At 54.7% G+C, this 12,967-nt stretch overlaps 1 protein-coding gene across 2 annotated transcripts in view; it reads left to right on the top strand.

Moving 5' to 3' along the window:
- PLXNA1 (plexin A1) overlaps positions 1-12,967 on the top strand; it is a 112,400-nt gene that overhangs the window by 7,906 nt on the left and 91,527 nt on the right. For both annotated transcript variants that reach the window (XM_064432727.1, XM_064432728.1), the window contains exon 2: positions 5,792-7,138. In XM_064432727.1, the coding sequence (XP_064288797.1) occupies positions 5,936-7,138 (1,203 nt within the window). In that variant the 5' untranslated portion in view covers positions 5,792-5,935. The remainder of the gene's footprint in view (positions 1-5,791; positions 7,139-12,967) is intronic.

A 12,967-nucleotide genomic window follows, 5' to 3' on the forward strand; every position in this document is an offset into this window, starting at 1 on the left:
GGAGGAAGTGCTTGTGACAGAGAGGTGAAAGTGCAGCTTGGAGAGCTGGGCTGGAAGAGGGGCATTGATTTGGGGAGAGTAAGATCATGGCTTGTGTTTGCGGCTGCCCTGGCCCAGTGAGGGATGTGGAGCAGCAGGCAGGGAGTGAGGAGTGGTGTGTTATTCTCCAGGGAATGAGATCAGACAAGGGAAAGATGCTGATGGCCAGAGGATCTCTCGTTGGACTTCCCTGCTGTTGAGAGACCTGGCTTGTGGGTGACCTCCTGGGTCTCTGCAGGTCCAGCTGGACCAAGGTGACCTCTGCCAGCAGGGCTGGTTTTTGGGACATTTATGTGGGGCAGTGGACTGATGGGTTGTGAGAATCAGAGTCTGGGAGTGTGTGGGCCAAAGCCAAAGGGTGAGGTGGCCTTCAGGGAACTTGGTCTGTACTACTTTGTTCTTAAGATGGGGGCAAGATGTTATTAATTGGTCCTGATTGAGGTGACAAATTTCACATCAGGCTGGTGTTTGAAGCCTTGAGTTGACCTGGGTGTTGATAGTAGGAAGCCACAGTCCCATGGCTGGTGTGCCTTGGGTTGGAGTCTGTGCATGATGAGAGGCACAGAGGGGTTGGAGGTGTTGTGCTCTGGGTATGCTGATGGACAAACTTCCTGAAGTAGGATGGGAAGCAGCAGGCTGTGTCCTGTGTGGATGATTACCCACGGGCTGTGCACTGCTCTCCTTCCAGGCATCAAGCCAGGTCTGTGTACTCCTCTCTTGGCTGCAGGGAGCACAAGGAAGGTGGGGGGCACTTTCCTCCTGGGAAGCCCAGATCCAGCACGTGGGCTGCAAACAGAAAACCCCTCAGCAGCCCTTGTAGGGTGCCTGTATGGACTGTGATACCCAGGTGAGTTGTGGCAATAAAGCAAAGGACAGCCACCAGCTCTCACTTCTGGAGTTTGGATTTGGGAAACGTGTAAGGTCTCGGTCCATGCCTGGATTCCTGGAAGGGCTGCTGAGGCTGTCCTCATGTGCCTCCTTGCCTTGGGACGCTGTGGTTGCGGGAGCCTGGGTTTCCATCTCGGAAATGCCTGTGAGCCCTTCTTGGAAGGGCTCTCTGCAGAGCAGCCTGCAGTCTCTTGGTGGTGAGTGCACGTAGTGGCTCCAGAGCTGCTCTGGAGTTCAAGCTGTTCTTGGCGTGACATGACTCCTTGCAGAGGACCAGAGAAGGGGAATTGTGCACTTGAGAAATGCTATTTAATTTCCTCAGTGCTTGTTCTTTTATGCTCCTTTTTGCTGAGGGTCAAGCTTCATGAGCCCTTGGGCAGTAGATGGCTGCTTCTCCTTGTCATGTTTCTTAGAGCAAAGGAGACTGAATTTTTTGCCCAGAAGATTCTTGCAGGGCAGGAGTGGAAGCTGGAGTGGATGGCAGGATGGAGTCCTCGGCCCCTTCCTGGGAGGGATGGCAGGAGCCTGGGAGGAAACTGAAGATATTGAATATATTCTTGATTGGGTGATAGTAACGGAGACTGGGGCAGCTTCAGAGCCTGCCATTGATTTCATCAGGGTGTGGTTTGAGCCAGGGATAAGGTTTTTAATGATTTAACTCACTGCCTAGGGAGGGACCCCAGCCAAATAGTTTTCAATGACTGCAGTGAAAGAAGGAGTTAAAGTTTAGCCCTGTTGCAGCAATTGCATATGTAGTGCAGCTCGAATTTGTACCACCAACAGGCTTTCCTCATTGCAAGGCTTTTCCCAGGCAGATGAACCTAAAAATACACCAGCTCTAGGGTGAGGCTGCCTCTCCTGTGGCCTGAAGGCTTTTTTCTCCCCGGGATAATCTCCCCTCTCTCCCCTTTGCTAATTACTGGCAGCTTGTAGCTGGTTCTTTCTTGACTGTTTCTTATTGCTGAGAGCAGCAGTGACTTGGAGGGATTACAGGTAAAGGCCCTTTAGATGCCATTTCCTCTTTTGTGGGTCAGTTATGTGGGGGTTTTCAATCCCACACCTTCTCTCCTCCAACCTCTCTTGCTAAAGTGCAAGGCTGTAAAGCTCTTGGGGTGTTTTGCTGGGAGTGAACCTGCTGGGGTCATGTTGATGGAAAAGCAGGGGTGGCAGGCGGGGTCTGTGAGTGCCAGATATGCACCTTTGTGCTTGTCTGCATGTTTAAACCCTGTCTGTGGCTGCTCCCATGAGAGCTGCTGCTTTGCAGGCTAGTGCTGACTCTGGACTTGCTGCCTGGATGAGTGGAGAGGTGGTCCTTAACTCTCTGTCCAGTCTTTGCCTTTTAAGGTTAGTTTTTCCATCCCAGTACTCTTGCTTTGTGCTATCAAAAGTGATGATTGTTTTCCCAAAGTGATGATTGTTTTCCCAAAGTGTGATCTCCCATCCCAAGCACAGGTTTTTCAGCATACTGCAGGACCAGGGAGCTCTCAGCTCGGGGGATGAGAGCTGCTGCCCCTTGCCACCTCTCCAGAAGCCAGGAAAGGGGGCACTGGCATCTCTGGGGCATGTCCATTGCTTGCTCTCTCATTGGGAGAAGCTGGGATGTGTGAGTGTTGGCCCTGCTGAGGTGGGTAACCCCCATCCAAGTTTTGCAGCCATCTCAGTGTGGCCACTTTGAGGTGAAACTGTGAGAAAATATCCTTTCCAGTGGGGGATGAAGGGGACTGGGGTGGATTTGGCTCTTGCGCTGGCTTTGTTTCTGATGGCTGGTTTCCTTCTATAAATATATGTGTATATATATATATATGTATATGTGTGTGTGTGTACATGGAAATCAAAACACAAGCCTGTGGTATTGTCTGGCTGGCAGTGTAGCCCCTCTGTGGGGTGAGCCCTGGGGATGCTCAGTGCTGCAGATGCTCTGTGCTGCATCACTTGCTGCACAGCTGCCTGCATTTGTGGTCCTACTCTCCCAGCTGGCATGCATGCAACTGGGCTGGGGTGAATTATTTTATTGCTGCCTGTTTCAGGGCAGGGCTCGGCTCCAGGGTGTCTGCCCAGGGTTTTCCATGCCTTTGGACTGCACTGGATGCATTTGTGGTGCAGGTCTTGCTTCCTGGTGGTGGCAGTCGTATGGTGGCCCTGGACTGGGTGACCCCGGGGTGAGGAGCTACTTGAATGCAGCCCCAGGAGGTTTGGGTGCCCTGTGGTTTAAAGAGTGTGCCAGTGGAGGAGCTGCCCTGCCTTAGCTGCACTGTGACCTCTCTGTGACAGCAGGAAGTGCCCTTTGGCTGCTGCTCCACAGGCAGGGAGCAGGGGCTGTGCTGGCACCCATGCTCCAGTGCAGGGCTGCCTGCACCGTGGTGGGCTTGAGCCTGCCTTAGTTCAAAGTTCAGGAGCCCATATCACTGAATCCCAAAGAAAGCAGACAAACTAACCATTTGTGCTGTTTTATTTTTATTAATAGTTGCTGATGATTTTCAGCAGGACTGGACAAAACCACGACTAGTGTCAGGTCACTAGGACGAGATGTTGCTGCTGCAGTATATTTAGGAGCAGAAATCTCTGAGGAGCTCTGCAGAGTGTCATCTCTCAGCTTGCCCCAGCTCTGCCTCACTTTGCTCTCGTTCCAACTTATGATTTGCAGTTCCCTACGTTAATTTGGGAATCTCCTGTTGGGCTTTCTAGCCCTGGTTTGTGGCAGCAGCTCGACCTCTAGTTCTCTCACCCACTTCCTGAAATAGAAGCAATGAATCATAGAAATGCACCAAGAAAGCAAGTTCCCTGTTGTGCTCTCTCATCCTGGCAGGAGATGCTCTGGTTGGCATCCCCACGCTGCACCAATCTCCCACTGTCACCTTCCCCATCTTCCCCATTCCTTCTCTCCTTGGCACGTCACTGACTCACGAATTTGGTGTTGGTGCTGCTCATGGGAGCAGTGTCTTGGTGACAGCTGTGCCAGTTTCTTGGGGTGGGAAGCCACTCTCTGGTTTCCTCCAGGAAACCCCAATGCTTGCAGCTGGGCTGTGGCTTTCTGGGGTAACCAGTGGGTTTGTGCTGACAGTGCCACTCGGTCCCACATCAATGTGGTTTGGGGCTGATAAGCTCTGATCTGGGGTGCTTGTTGTTATTCTCTTACCAACAAGCTCAGAAAAATGAAGATTCTGAGCAGTGTGAGTGTCTTCTGGGAGTGCTCTTGCCCTGACAGTGTTGTCACTGCCTATTCTCTTTGCTGGGAGGCTCTCAGTGTTGGAAAAAGTGGTAGGAATGGGTGCTCAGGACCATGGGGATGGTTTCCAGGGTGGTGCTTTGGTTGTCTCCACACCCATGGAGCTTTGTGGCATCTGGGTTTGGTCTCAGTGCTGCTCATGTGCCGTTGTCCAAATGTCCCTTGAGACTGTTGCCTTGGAGGTGGATGTGTTGGGAAGTCAAAGACAGCAGGGTGAGGAGCATTGTGGGCAGAGGCAGATCTGCAGAGAAGGTTTGGAAGTGGTGCAGGAGCTTTGCCCAGCGTGTCTGGGGCTCAGGGGAGCTGCAGGGCTGCAGGGGTGGCCAGGGCTGGGCTTGCCCTGAAAAAGGAGAGGGGAGTCTTGTGTAGGCTGGGAGTTGGGGAAGGGGGAAAGAAGTTTCTCCCTTTCCTTAGATCTCTCCCAGTCTGGCTCTGTGGCTTGGGAGGGGAGCAGCAGAAGTGAAGGATGCTGTATGGGATTTTGGGGTAGCTGTATGGCTCCGTGCTGGCTCCGTTTGGATGCAGCCCAACAAGGTTTGCATGTGGCCCAGCTGGTGGTCCCACAGCCCTGCCAAGGGCAGGATGCTGAGGCTGGGGCAATGTTCAGCCCTGCTGATATGGAAACTGGCTGCCCTCTGACACCCTGCCTCGCCAGGGCTGGGATCTGGCAGAGCTGCCAGTCACCGCGGGCCATATTTCCTACCTGTGCCACTCCCTGCTGGGGATCCTCTTGGAGGTTATCCTGGGCTGAGTCAGAGATGGATGATAAGGAGAGAGGGAGAGGCTTTCCTTCTCCTCCACTCCCTTCTGGAGTGGCTTATCTGCACTGGCTGGGAAACTGGGCTGGTGCCCCAGCCATGGACCTTGGTCCCACCTGGGTGGATGGATTGTGATGGTGGGGTGGGCTGTGTGCTGGCAGGGGGGCTTACATGAGCCCAGGTTAGTCTAGGGGTGCTTGTGCCTGTGTGGGGAGGGTGGATGGAGAAGACAGGGATGGAGTGTAAGGGAGAGGCTGCTGAACAGACACAGAGAGCAGAGCTGTGCACTGGTTTCCTGTGGCCATCTCCTCCCTGCTGCCGGGATGCCAAGGTCACCCTGGTGTGGGGGATTTGGCTGGCTCCCCACTGCTTTGCTGCTCCCTGTTGGTGAGCCCCAGCTGTGGCACAGCAGCAGGCAGAGCATTCCATGCCCCCTGCCTGTGCCCCCTTGTCCCTCTGGAGCCTCTCAAACCAACTGTCTCATGTCTGGACCTGTGTTTTCTAATGCACTGAGATGCCAGAAGGACAGGCTTGTCCTTGCCATGCCCGTGTGCTCCCTCCAACCCCTCCTGCCCATGACTCTCCTGGCAGGCAGGTGGCAGGAAAGCGGGCAACATGCCAGGGCTCTTGGCTCTCTCAACTCCTTTAAAAGGTGCTTTTGAGATCCTCCTCTGTGTAGAGGCTTGGGCTGTGCTTGCTGCTAACTGGGATTTTGCATCCTTTCCCAGCACTGCAGTGGAGTGGGATTGGAACAGCAGGTCAGGGTCTCTTCTGCCTGCTAGCAAAATGTGAAGCAGCAGAGTCTTCTGGGTGGGGTGGAACATGCTTGGCATTGCAGGAAAGCCTCCTAACCCTACTTTTCTTGTCTTTCTCCCTCTAGGGTTGACTGGACTGGCCACGCCCACGATGCCCTGAATGCTGAGCGCAGAGGAAGCAGAGGAGAGTGTTTCCCATTAGCTCCTCCTCCCTCCCCCATCCCTTTAGTTTGGGTTTGTTTCTATTTATTTTGTGGCTGGGTTTGGGCATGGCCTTGGCTGGATGTGAGGCTGCTGCAATGTGGCTCCTTTGGCTCAAGCACCACTTGTCCATCCACATTTGGACCTTGCTGCTCTTGGGGAGCACCTGGCTACCGCTGGCGGAAGGCAGCCCCAAATCTCCCTTTAGGACTTTCCCGGTTACAGACTGGAGCTTGACACACTTGGTGGTCCATAACAAGACTGGGGAGGTCTACGTGGGGGCTGTCAATCGGATCTACAAGCTCTCCAATAACCTCACACTGCTGCGGACCCACGTGACGGGGCCCGTGGAGGACAATGAGAAGTGTTACCCTCCGCCCAGCGTCCAGTCCTGCCCACACGGACTGGTTACGACCAACAACGTGAACAAACTGCTGCTGGTGGACTACTCGGGGAATCGGCTGATCGCCTGTGGCAGTGCCTCCCAGGGGATTTGCCAGTTCCTGCGGCTGGACGACCTCTTCAAGTTGGGTGAGCCCCACCACCGCAAGGAGCACTACCTCTCCAGCGTCAACGAGTCGGGCACCATGTCTGGTGTCATCATCGAGGTGCTGAACGGGCAGAACAAGCTCTTCATTGGGACGCCCATTGATGGGAAGTCAGAGTACTTCCCCACTCTGTCCAGCCGCAAGCTGATGGCCAACGAGGAGAACGCGGAGATGTTTGGCTTTGTCTACCAGGATGAGTTTGTCTCCTCGCAGCTCAAAATCCCCTCGGATACACTCTCCAAGTTCCCCACCTTTGACATCTACTACATCTACAGCTTCAGCAGCGAGCAGTTTGTTTACTACCTGACCCTGCAGCTGGACACCCAGCTGACCTCTCCCGACTCCACTGGAGAGCAGTTTTTCACCTCCAAGATCGTCCGCCTCTGTGTGGATGACCCCAAGTTCTACTCCTATGTGGAATTCCCCATTGGCTGCGTGCAGGACGGCATCGAGTACCGGCTGATCCAGGACGCCTACCTGACCAAGCCTGGCAAGGCTTTGGCCAAGTACCTGGGCATCTCAGAGCAGGAGGATATCCTCTTCACCATCTTCTCCCAGGGCCAGAAAAATAGGGTTAAGCCTCCCAAGGAGTCTGTGCTCTGCCTCTTCACGTTGAAGAAGATCAAGGATAAGATCAAGGAGCGTATCCAGTCATGCTACAGAGGGGAAGGGAAACTCTCACTGCCCTGGCTCTTGAATAAGGAGCTGGGCTGCATCAACTCGGTGAGTTCCTGCCTGTCTTTACTCAAGCCAGACTGTTTCTGGTTGCTGGTGGTGTTCTCTAGCTGGACCTTCCCCAGTGATTTGACCTGAGCTGTGTTTTCCCTGTGGATATGGGCAGTGTCAGTGAGTTGGGGCTGGGAGGGTAGAATGGTATGCTCAGGCCCCAGGGCATCTGTTGCAGCTCTTGTGGAGTCCCTTGTAAATGGCATGTGTGGTTTTGTGGGTGTTGTGTCATCTGGGGCTTGGCAGTGGCCAAGCAGGAGGTGTTGGAAGCAGCAGGATGTGCAGGACAGGGAGCACTGACCTGATGGAGGGAGCTGGGGAGGCTGCTGGTCCCAGCAGAAGTCGGTCAGATGTTCAGCATGGAGGGACCACATCCTCTCCATGGGGTGCTGGCAGGGCACAGGGCACTGTCAGTGAGGTGGCTTTTGGGGGTGACCAGTGCAAACTCATCCAGAGGTGCAGGAGGTGAGTGCTGCTGTCCTGGAACAGTGATTCCCAACTGAGGGAGCACTCCTCTCTGTCCCCAGAGAGGTGTTGTCCTGCCTGGTTCTCTCCTGAGTGCCTGTGCTCCCTGCTGGTGTCTCAGCTGCTCAGCGTGGGACCTCTGGGTCCTGGTGGGCAGGAGACCTCCCAACTTGGCTCTTGGGGTTTGTTTTCCCGTTGAATTGTTAGTGTTACTGCATTCTTTTCTGGGCAATGTTACAAACCACTAGTAGTTGCTGGAGGCTACAGCTCCAGGTGATGCAGAGGTCATAGGCTGGATAGTCCCCAAGCAGGGTCAGATATGGGGCTGCTGGTGTCTGTGTTTGGGAGGGTCTGGTGGAGGTCCTGACCCACCTGCTGTCACCCACCTCCCCCAAGTCCAGCTTGCTGGTGTTCAGCACCCATCAGCAAGCCCCCCAGCCCTGCTCAAGCAGAGCTTTGGGTGCAGGCAGGTGGGCAGGGGGGTCCCTGTGGAGCAGCCCTGCCCTCTCTCCCACCGTCCTCACCGCCGCGCTGAAGGAGACAGCTAACAGCTGCCTGACAAAGTAAAGGGTTTGCTGTCAAGAGCGCTGGGCTCGCAAATCAGATTTTGGCTTTGAACTAATTCAATTTTGCTGGAAAATGATGAAATCGTTACACGGCTGCCTGTTGGGCCGTGCAGCTGCTGGCTCTGGTGGCGGAGCTGCTCAGAGCTGCCTCCCGCGCTCCGCTCGCCGCTCCCACCGCCCCGGCAGCGCCACGTCCCCCGGGTTGAGGAGGCTGCTCTGCCCCCCTGCACTCCAGGCGTGGGTTTAAACTCTGATGGCCCTAGGATTGCTGCCTGGTGGCCAGTAAGTGGATCTCAGGGTACTCTCTGGGTCCTGCAGGTATGGCTCTTGTGGGGTGGAAGGATGTGTGCTGTGATGGGGAGGCTCCTGCTTTTGTATGAGTTGGGTTGAGGAGTGACACCTTCCTGCAGGGGAGCCAGGTGGTGTTTTCTGTCCCAGTCCTTTTCCAGCTGCCAGGCAGGTGGGGCAGGACATGACTGGATCATAAGTCAAGCCCTCAGCTCCTTGCTGTGTTGAGCACAGGCCAAACTAGACCACTGGAAGTATGTAGCTTCTTTCTGGCAGGAATTTCTGTGCCCCCCAAAAAATAAACCGACCTCTGGGGTGGGTCATGGCAATCATGGTGGGTCACCATCTCTTGGTGGTGAGGACTGGCCAGAAAATAAAGGACATGCTATTTTTCTAATTTATAAGAAGGCAAAATATAATTGCTCAATTCAGTAGTTGCTTGGGATTTACACCCCATCCGTGTGGAAATGTGCAAGGAGCTCTCTTGCTGTGCTCCTTCATGGCAGTGAGGGGCTGAGGCTGGTCCATGCTGGAGGAGGTTTTGTCAGCACTGCACTCCCAGACCTCAAGCTGTTCAGGGCCAGTGGATATTCATCCCCAGTGCTGCAGGGTAGCTCTGATTCTCCAGAGCTGGTGCTGGAGCTGGGAGGAGAGGCTACCAGGCTTGGCAGATAGCTCAGGAGATGTTAGTGATTCCTCTCCAGTGCTGGTGACTGGAGTGAATTCCTGCTTCCCATTTCTCTCTCCCTCCTTCTGGGATCCAGTGATCTGGAAGTGGGAAGGGGAAGGGACCTGGCTCTGTAGGGAGACTCCTCACACTGGTGCACTCAGACCTGAGCATGGACTTCTGAACGCAGCAGAGGCACCTTGTGGAAGCTCCCAGGCCATTCCCCTGTGCCAGCCCCGCTGCCTAAATTGCCCCTGACCCTCTCCAGAGGCATTAATGCTCCCAGGTTTCCCTCAGAGGGGTTTGGTGTTGTGTAGCCAGGCTCTTTTCTTCCCCTGTACAGCGCAGAGCTGAGATACCTTTGTGCCTGGGGCCAGATGTGCTCAGCACATCTGCCCAGTGCTCCTGTCCCCAAACTGGGAGGAACAAGGACTGGTGTAGCAGGGCTGGGAAAGGGCACTGGGCTGGAGCTGGAGTGTTGCAGCAGTGAGTTATTTAGAGTTCCTGGAGCCCTTGACTCCTGGGCTGGCAGTGTGGGCAGAGCCAGTGCCTGGAGCCAGCAGGATGTGGCATCAGCTTTCCCTGGGCTAGCCCGGGGAGAAAATGAGTTTTGACTCCTCAGTAAGGCTTGCTGCCCAGCTTGCTGGCACAGGACAGTGGCTGGTGACAAACTGGCTGAAAGTGGGCCAGGATAAGCCAAATCCTTTCCGGGGCAGCCAGACTAATGCAGGTGGTAACAAACTGTACCACACTCGGATTATTCCTGAGCAGCGATTAGTGCACAAAAAGCCTGGCATCCCAGCCTGGCACTTTGTACCAGCCTCCTGTAACCTCCTCCCTGGCTCTTTGCATCCCTCCACATCCTCCATCACAGCCCTTGGAGGTGTGCAGGGGGAATGGGGTGAGCCTATAATGGTGTTAACTGGCGAATTACTGGCTAATTAATAATGCTGAGTGATGCGAGCCTTGTCGTGCTGTCTGCTCCCTCATTGCTTTCGTAAGTGGGCTTGAAGAGAGGCAATGAGACAAGGCATATCAGGAGACACCCGCTCCTGCTCGCTTGGTGCTGTGGGCCTGCTTTCCCTCTCCTTCAGGTCCCTTTCCCCAGGAAATCCGAATTTCCTGACCCTGTTTTGGGGAGGAAAAAATAGTGCTGGGACAGAGAAGACTGCTGTGCTGTGCAGATAGCTGCCCTGGGGTGTGTGAGCCAGGGCCAGCTGAGAGGGGTGTCGAAGAAAAGCATGGAAATAAAAGCAAAACATAAAAATAATTTTTAAAAAAAGACCCTAACCCCAAGAATGAACATTGCAGCCCCCTTTGCAATAGGCTTAAGGCTGTGGTCCTACAAAAACCCATGCAAATGTGAGAGTGGGCAGATCCCAGTGTCTCCTGCAGATCCCAGCATCCGCAGGCTCAAACGCTGCAAGGTCACTGGTCCCCACGGGCCGTGGTGTGTGTCTGTCCCTGCCAGCACCGGCTGGGGCACAGCTGTCCCCTCTGTCCATCCTGCCCTCTGTCCCTCTGCCCGCATCTGCCAGGGATGTCGGTGTGTTCCATAACCCCGGCGCTGCCGCCCTTGGCCCGACCTCTGTGCCGCCTGCGCTTCCCTAACGAGGCAGTTTGCTGTTAATGAGCTAATTGTCGGCGTAATTATTTATCGAGGTGGTGTCGGCATGGCGGCGGCGGGAGTTCCTCGGTCCCAGAGCGCAGCTGTATTTGTCATTTCCCAGAGAGTATGTTGAGACAAAGCAGAGAGCAGTAAACACCATAAACATCTCTCCTCTTGCATATTCAGCAGCCGTGGGGTTGGCGAAGCTGCAGATTGAGCTCAGAGAGAGCAGAACCTGCACCCAGGGGTGCCAGGGCTTGAATGCCTTTGTGGCATTGCCCTGAACCCTTCTGCTGTTGCAGATGGCTGGGTGGAAGGTGCTGGGGTTTATTTGGGCTGTGGGGGACAGAATCTTTTCCCCAGCAAGGCAGCTAAGAAATCCCAGGTATTTGGATGGGAGCTGTGTATCGGCTGGAGCATTGCTCGCATCTCACTCTGTGGTTAGGAAGATAATTTTCTAGGATCTGCTGTTTTAAAATTCCTAGTCTCATAATACAGAGGAGGATGCTTATTATGTGTGTTGGCCAGTGGATAGGAGAGGGCAAGGCTGGCGTTCAGAGGATGAGTGGAGAGGTTGTGATTTCCCTCCTCTCTTCTTCTTACGGTTGCAGAGACATGCAGTGCCCCATGTTCCCGTTTTGGGGATCCCCACGTCTGTTATGACTGGCTGTAAGAGTTCCCCTAGTTCAGGGAAGGATGAGCAACAGTCAGGCAGGGAAGGGAGTTGATCTTTGTACATTAACTCAACACCCAAAAGCAGAAGTTAGAGAAACTGAGGGGACAGCCCAGCATCCCCAGAGTGCCTGGTGGGCTGAGTGTGACTGGTCCTTCCCTTTTGGAAGGCTGGCACAGCATTGAGTTTTTGCTGCATCAGGGATTGGCACCACTGGCCCTGGAGCTGGAGTGGTGGCACGGTGAGGAGGGTGAGCAGCCTGGCCATGGCTGTGGGAGGCCGATGTCATTGAAGCTGCAAGTGTACTGTGCTGGGGCATAGAAAAGTGGTGTGTTTTCTCCCCTCCACATGGGTGTCTGTTGGTGGGAGCTGGTCTGGGCTCATCCTTGCTTCCCAGGCAGTGGGAATTACAGAGCTCTGTACTGCCCTTGCGTACGTGGAGCTTGGGAGCTCGGCATTTTCCCATATGCTCTGTGCACATGCGGTATGGATTTAAAACCCCTTGGGGACTGGCATGCATTTGGAGCCTGCTGCTTGCCAAAAAACCTCTCTCCCCTTTAAATTCAAAATTATATAAGGAGCCTTGTGAAGCGGAAGAATCCCGTGACCGGAGCAGGCTGTCTCCCTGTCAGCCGTGCCTGCCTTGCCACTTTCCCCTCCTGCATCCAGGCTCGCTGCCACTCCTGGGGATTTGGCAAAGCCCTTCACTGCCTGGGACAGAGTGGGGATTTTGCTGGTGCTGTGTGACCACGTGAGGCTGTGGGAACACTGGGAGGTTCATGTGCCCCCCAGGCCAGACAGCTGTGGCCAGGGTCTGTTGTTCTGCTCAGCAGGTCAGGGTGAGGATGCTCGAGGTAGGGGTGAATGCTGTGGATCTGGTTCTGGTCCCACTCCCCTGCCTGCATCTCAGCTTTCACAGAGGGCATCCCTTTGTCTTTGCCTTGCCCATCATCGCACAGTCCTTGAAGGAAGTCCCTGCTGTCATGGCTGTGAGAGTGGACAGAGGCCACTGCAGCCCTGCTTCTGCCTTTCCCCAGGCAGAGGAAAAGCTTGCAAAAGCTTCTCCCATATCTGTGGGCTCGAGCTGAACTGAGGAGGCAGCTGGCTGAGCCAGCGCCTTGTCTGGGGCAGGGCAGCATGGAAAAAATGTGGGGATTTCCCGAAGACGTTCCTGCGGGAGGAGGAACAGGGCTGGCAGGTGGGTAGTGTGTTTGCTGGAGGCTCTGCTATGTGAAGTGAAGCTCTTCCAGGAGTCCTGACTTGTTTGCCTTGGCATGGCCTTGTCTGGGAAGTGTTTTTTCTTTGGGGGAAGGCTGGGGTGCAGGATTCAGCCCCTCCTGCCTCGCTGCCAGGCTGTTTTTTTTTTTTTTTTAAGCTAGTGCTGGGATGAGGAGGAGAGGAATGTGTGCGTGCTGGGGAGCTTGTGCTGGCATCCCATGTGTCTGAGATGGCACTGGCAGGGATGGAGGGGCGAGCAGGGATGCTCCACTGGCTCCTGCTGTAAGTGCTGCTCTGTAGGGTGCAGAGGACAGAGAGCCTTGGTCTGCAGTCTGTTCAA

This window comes from Passer domesticus, chromosome 9, assembly GCF_036417665.1.
Source record: "Passer domesticus isolate bPasDom1 chromosome 9, bPasDom1.hap1, whole genome shotgun sequence".
In the NCBI taxonomy this organism is placed as follows: Eukaryota; Metazoa; Chordata; class Aves; order Passeriformes; family Passeridae; genus Passer; species Passer domesticus.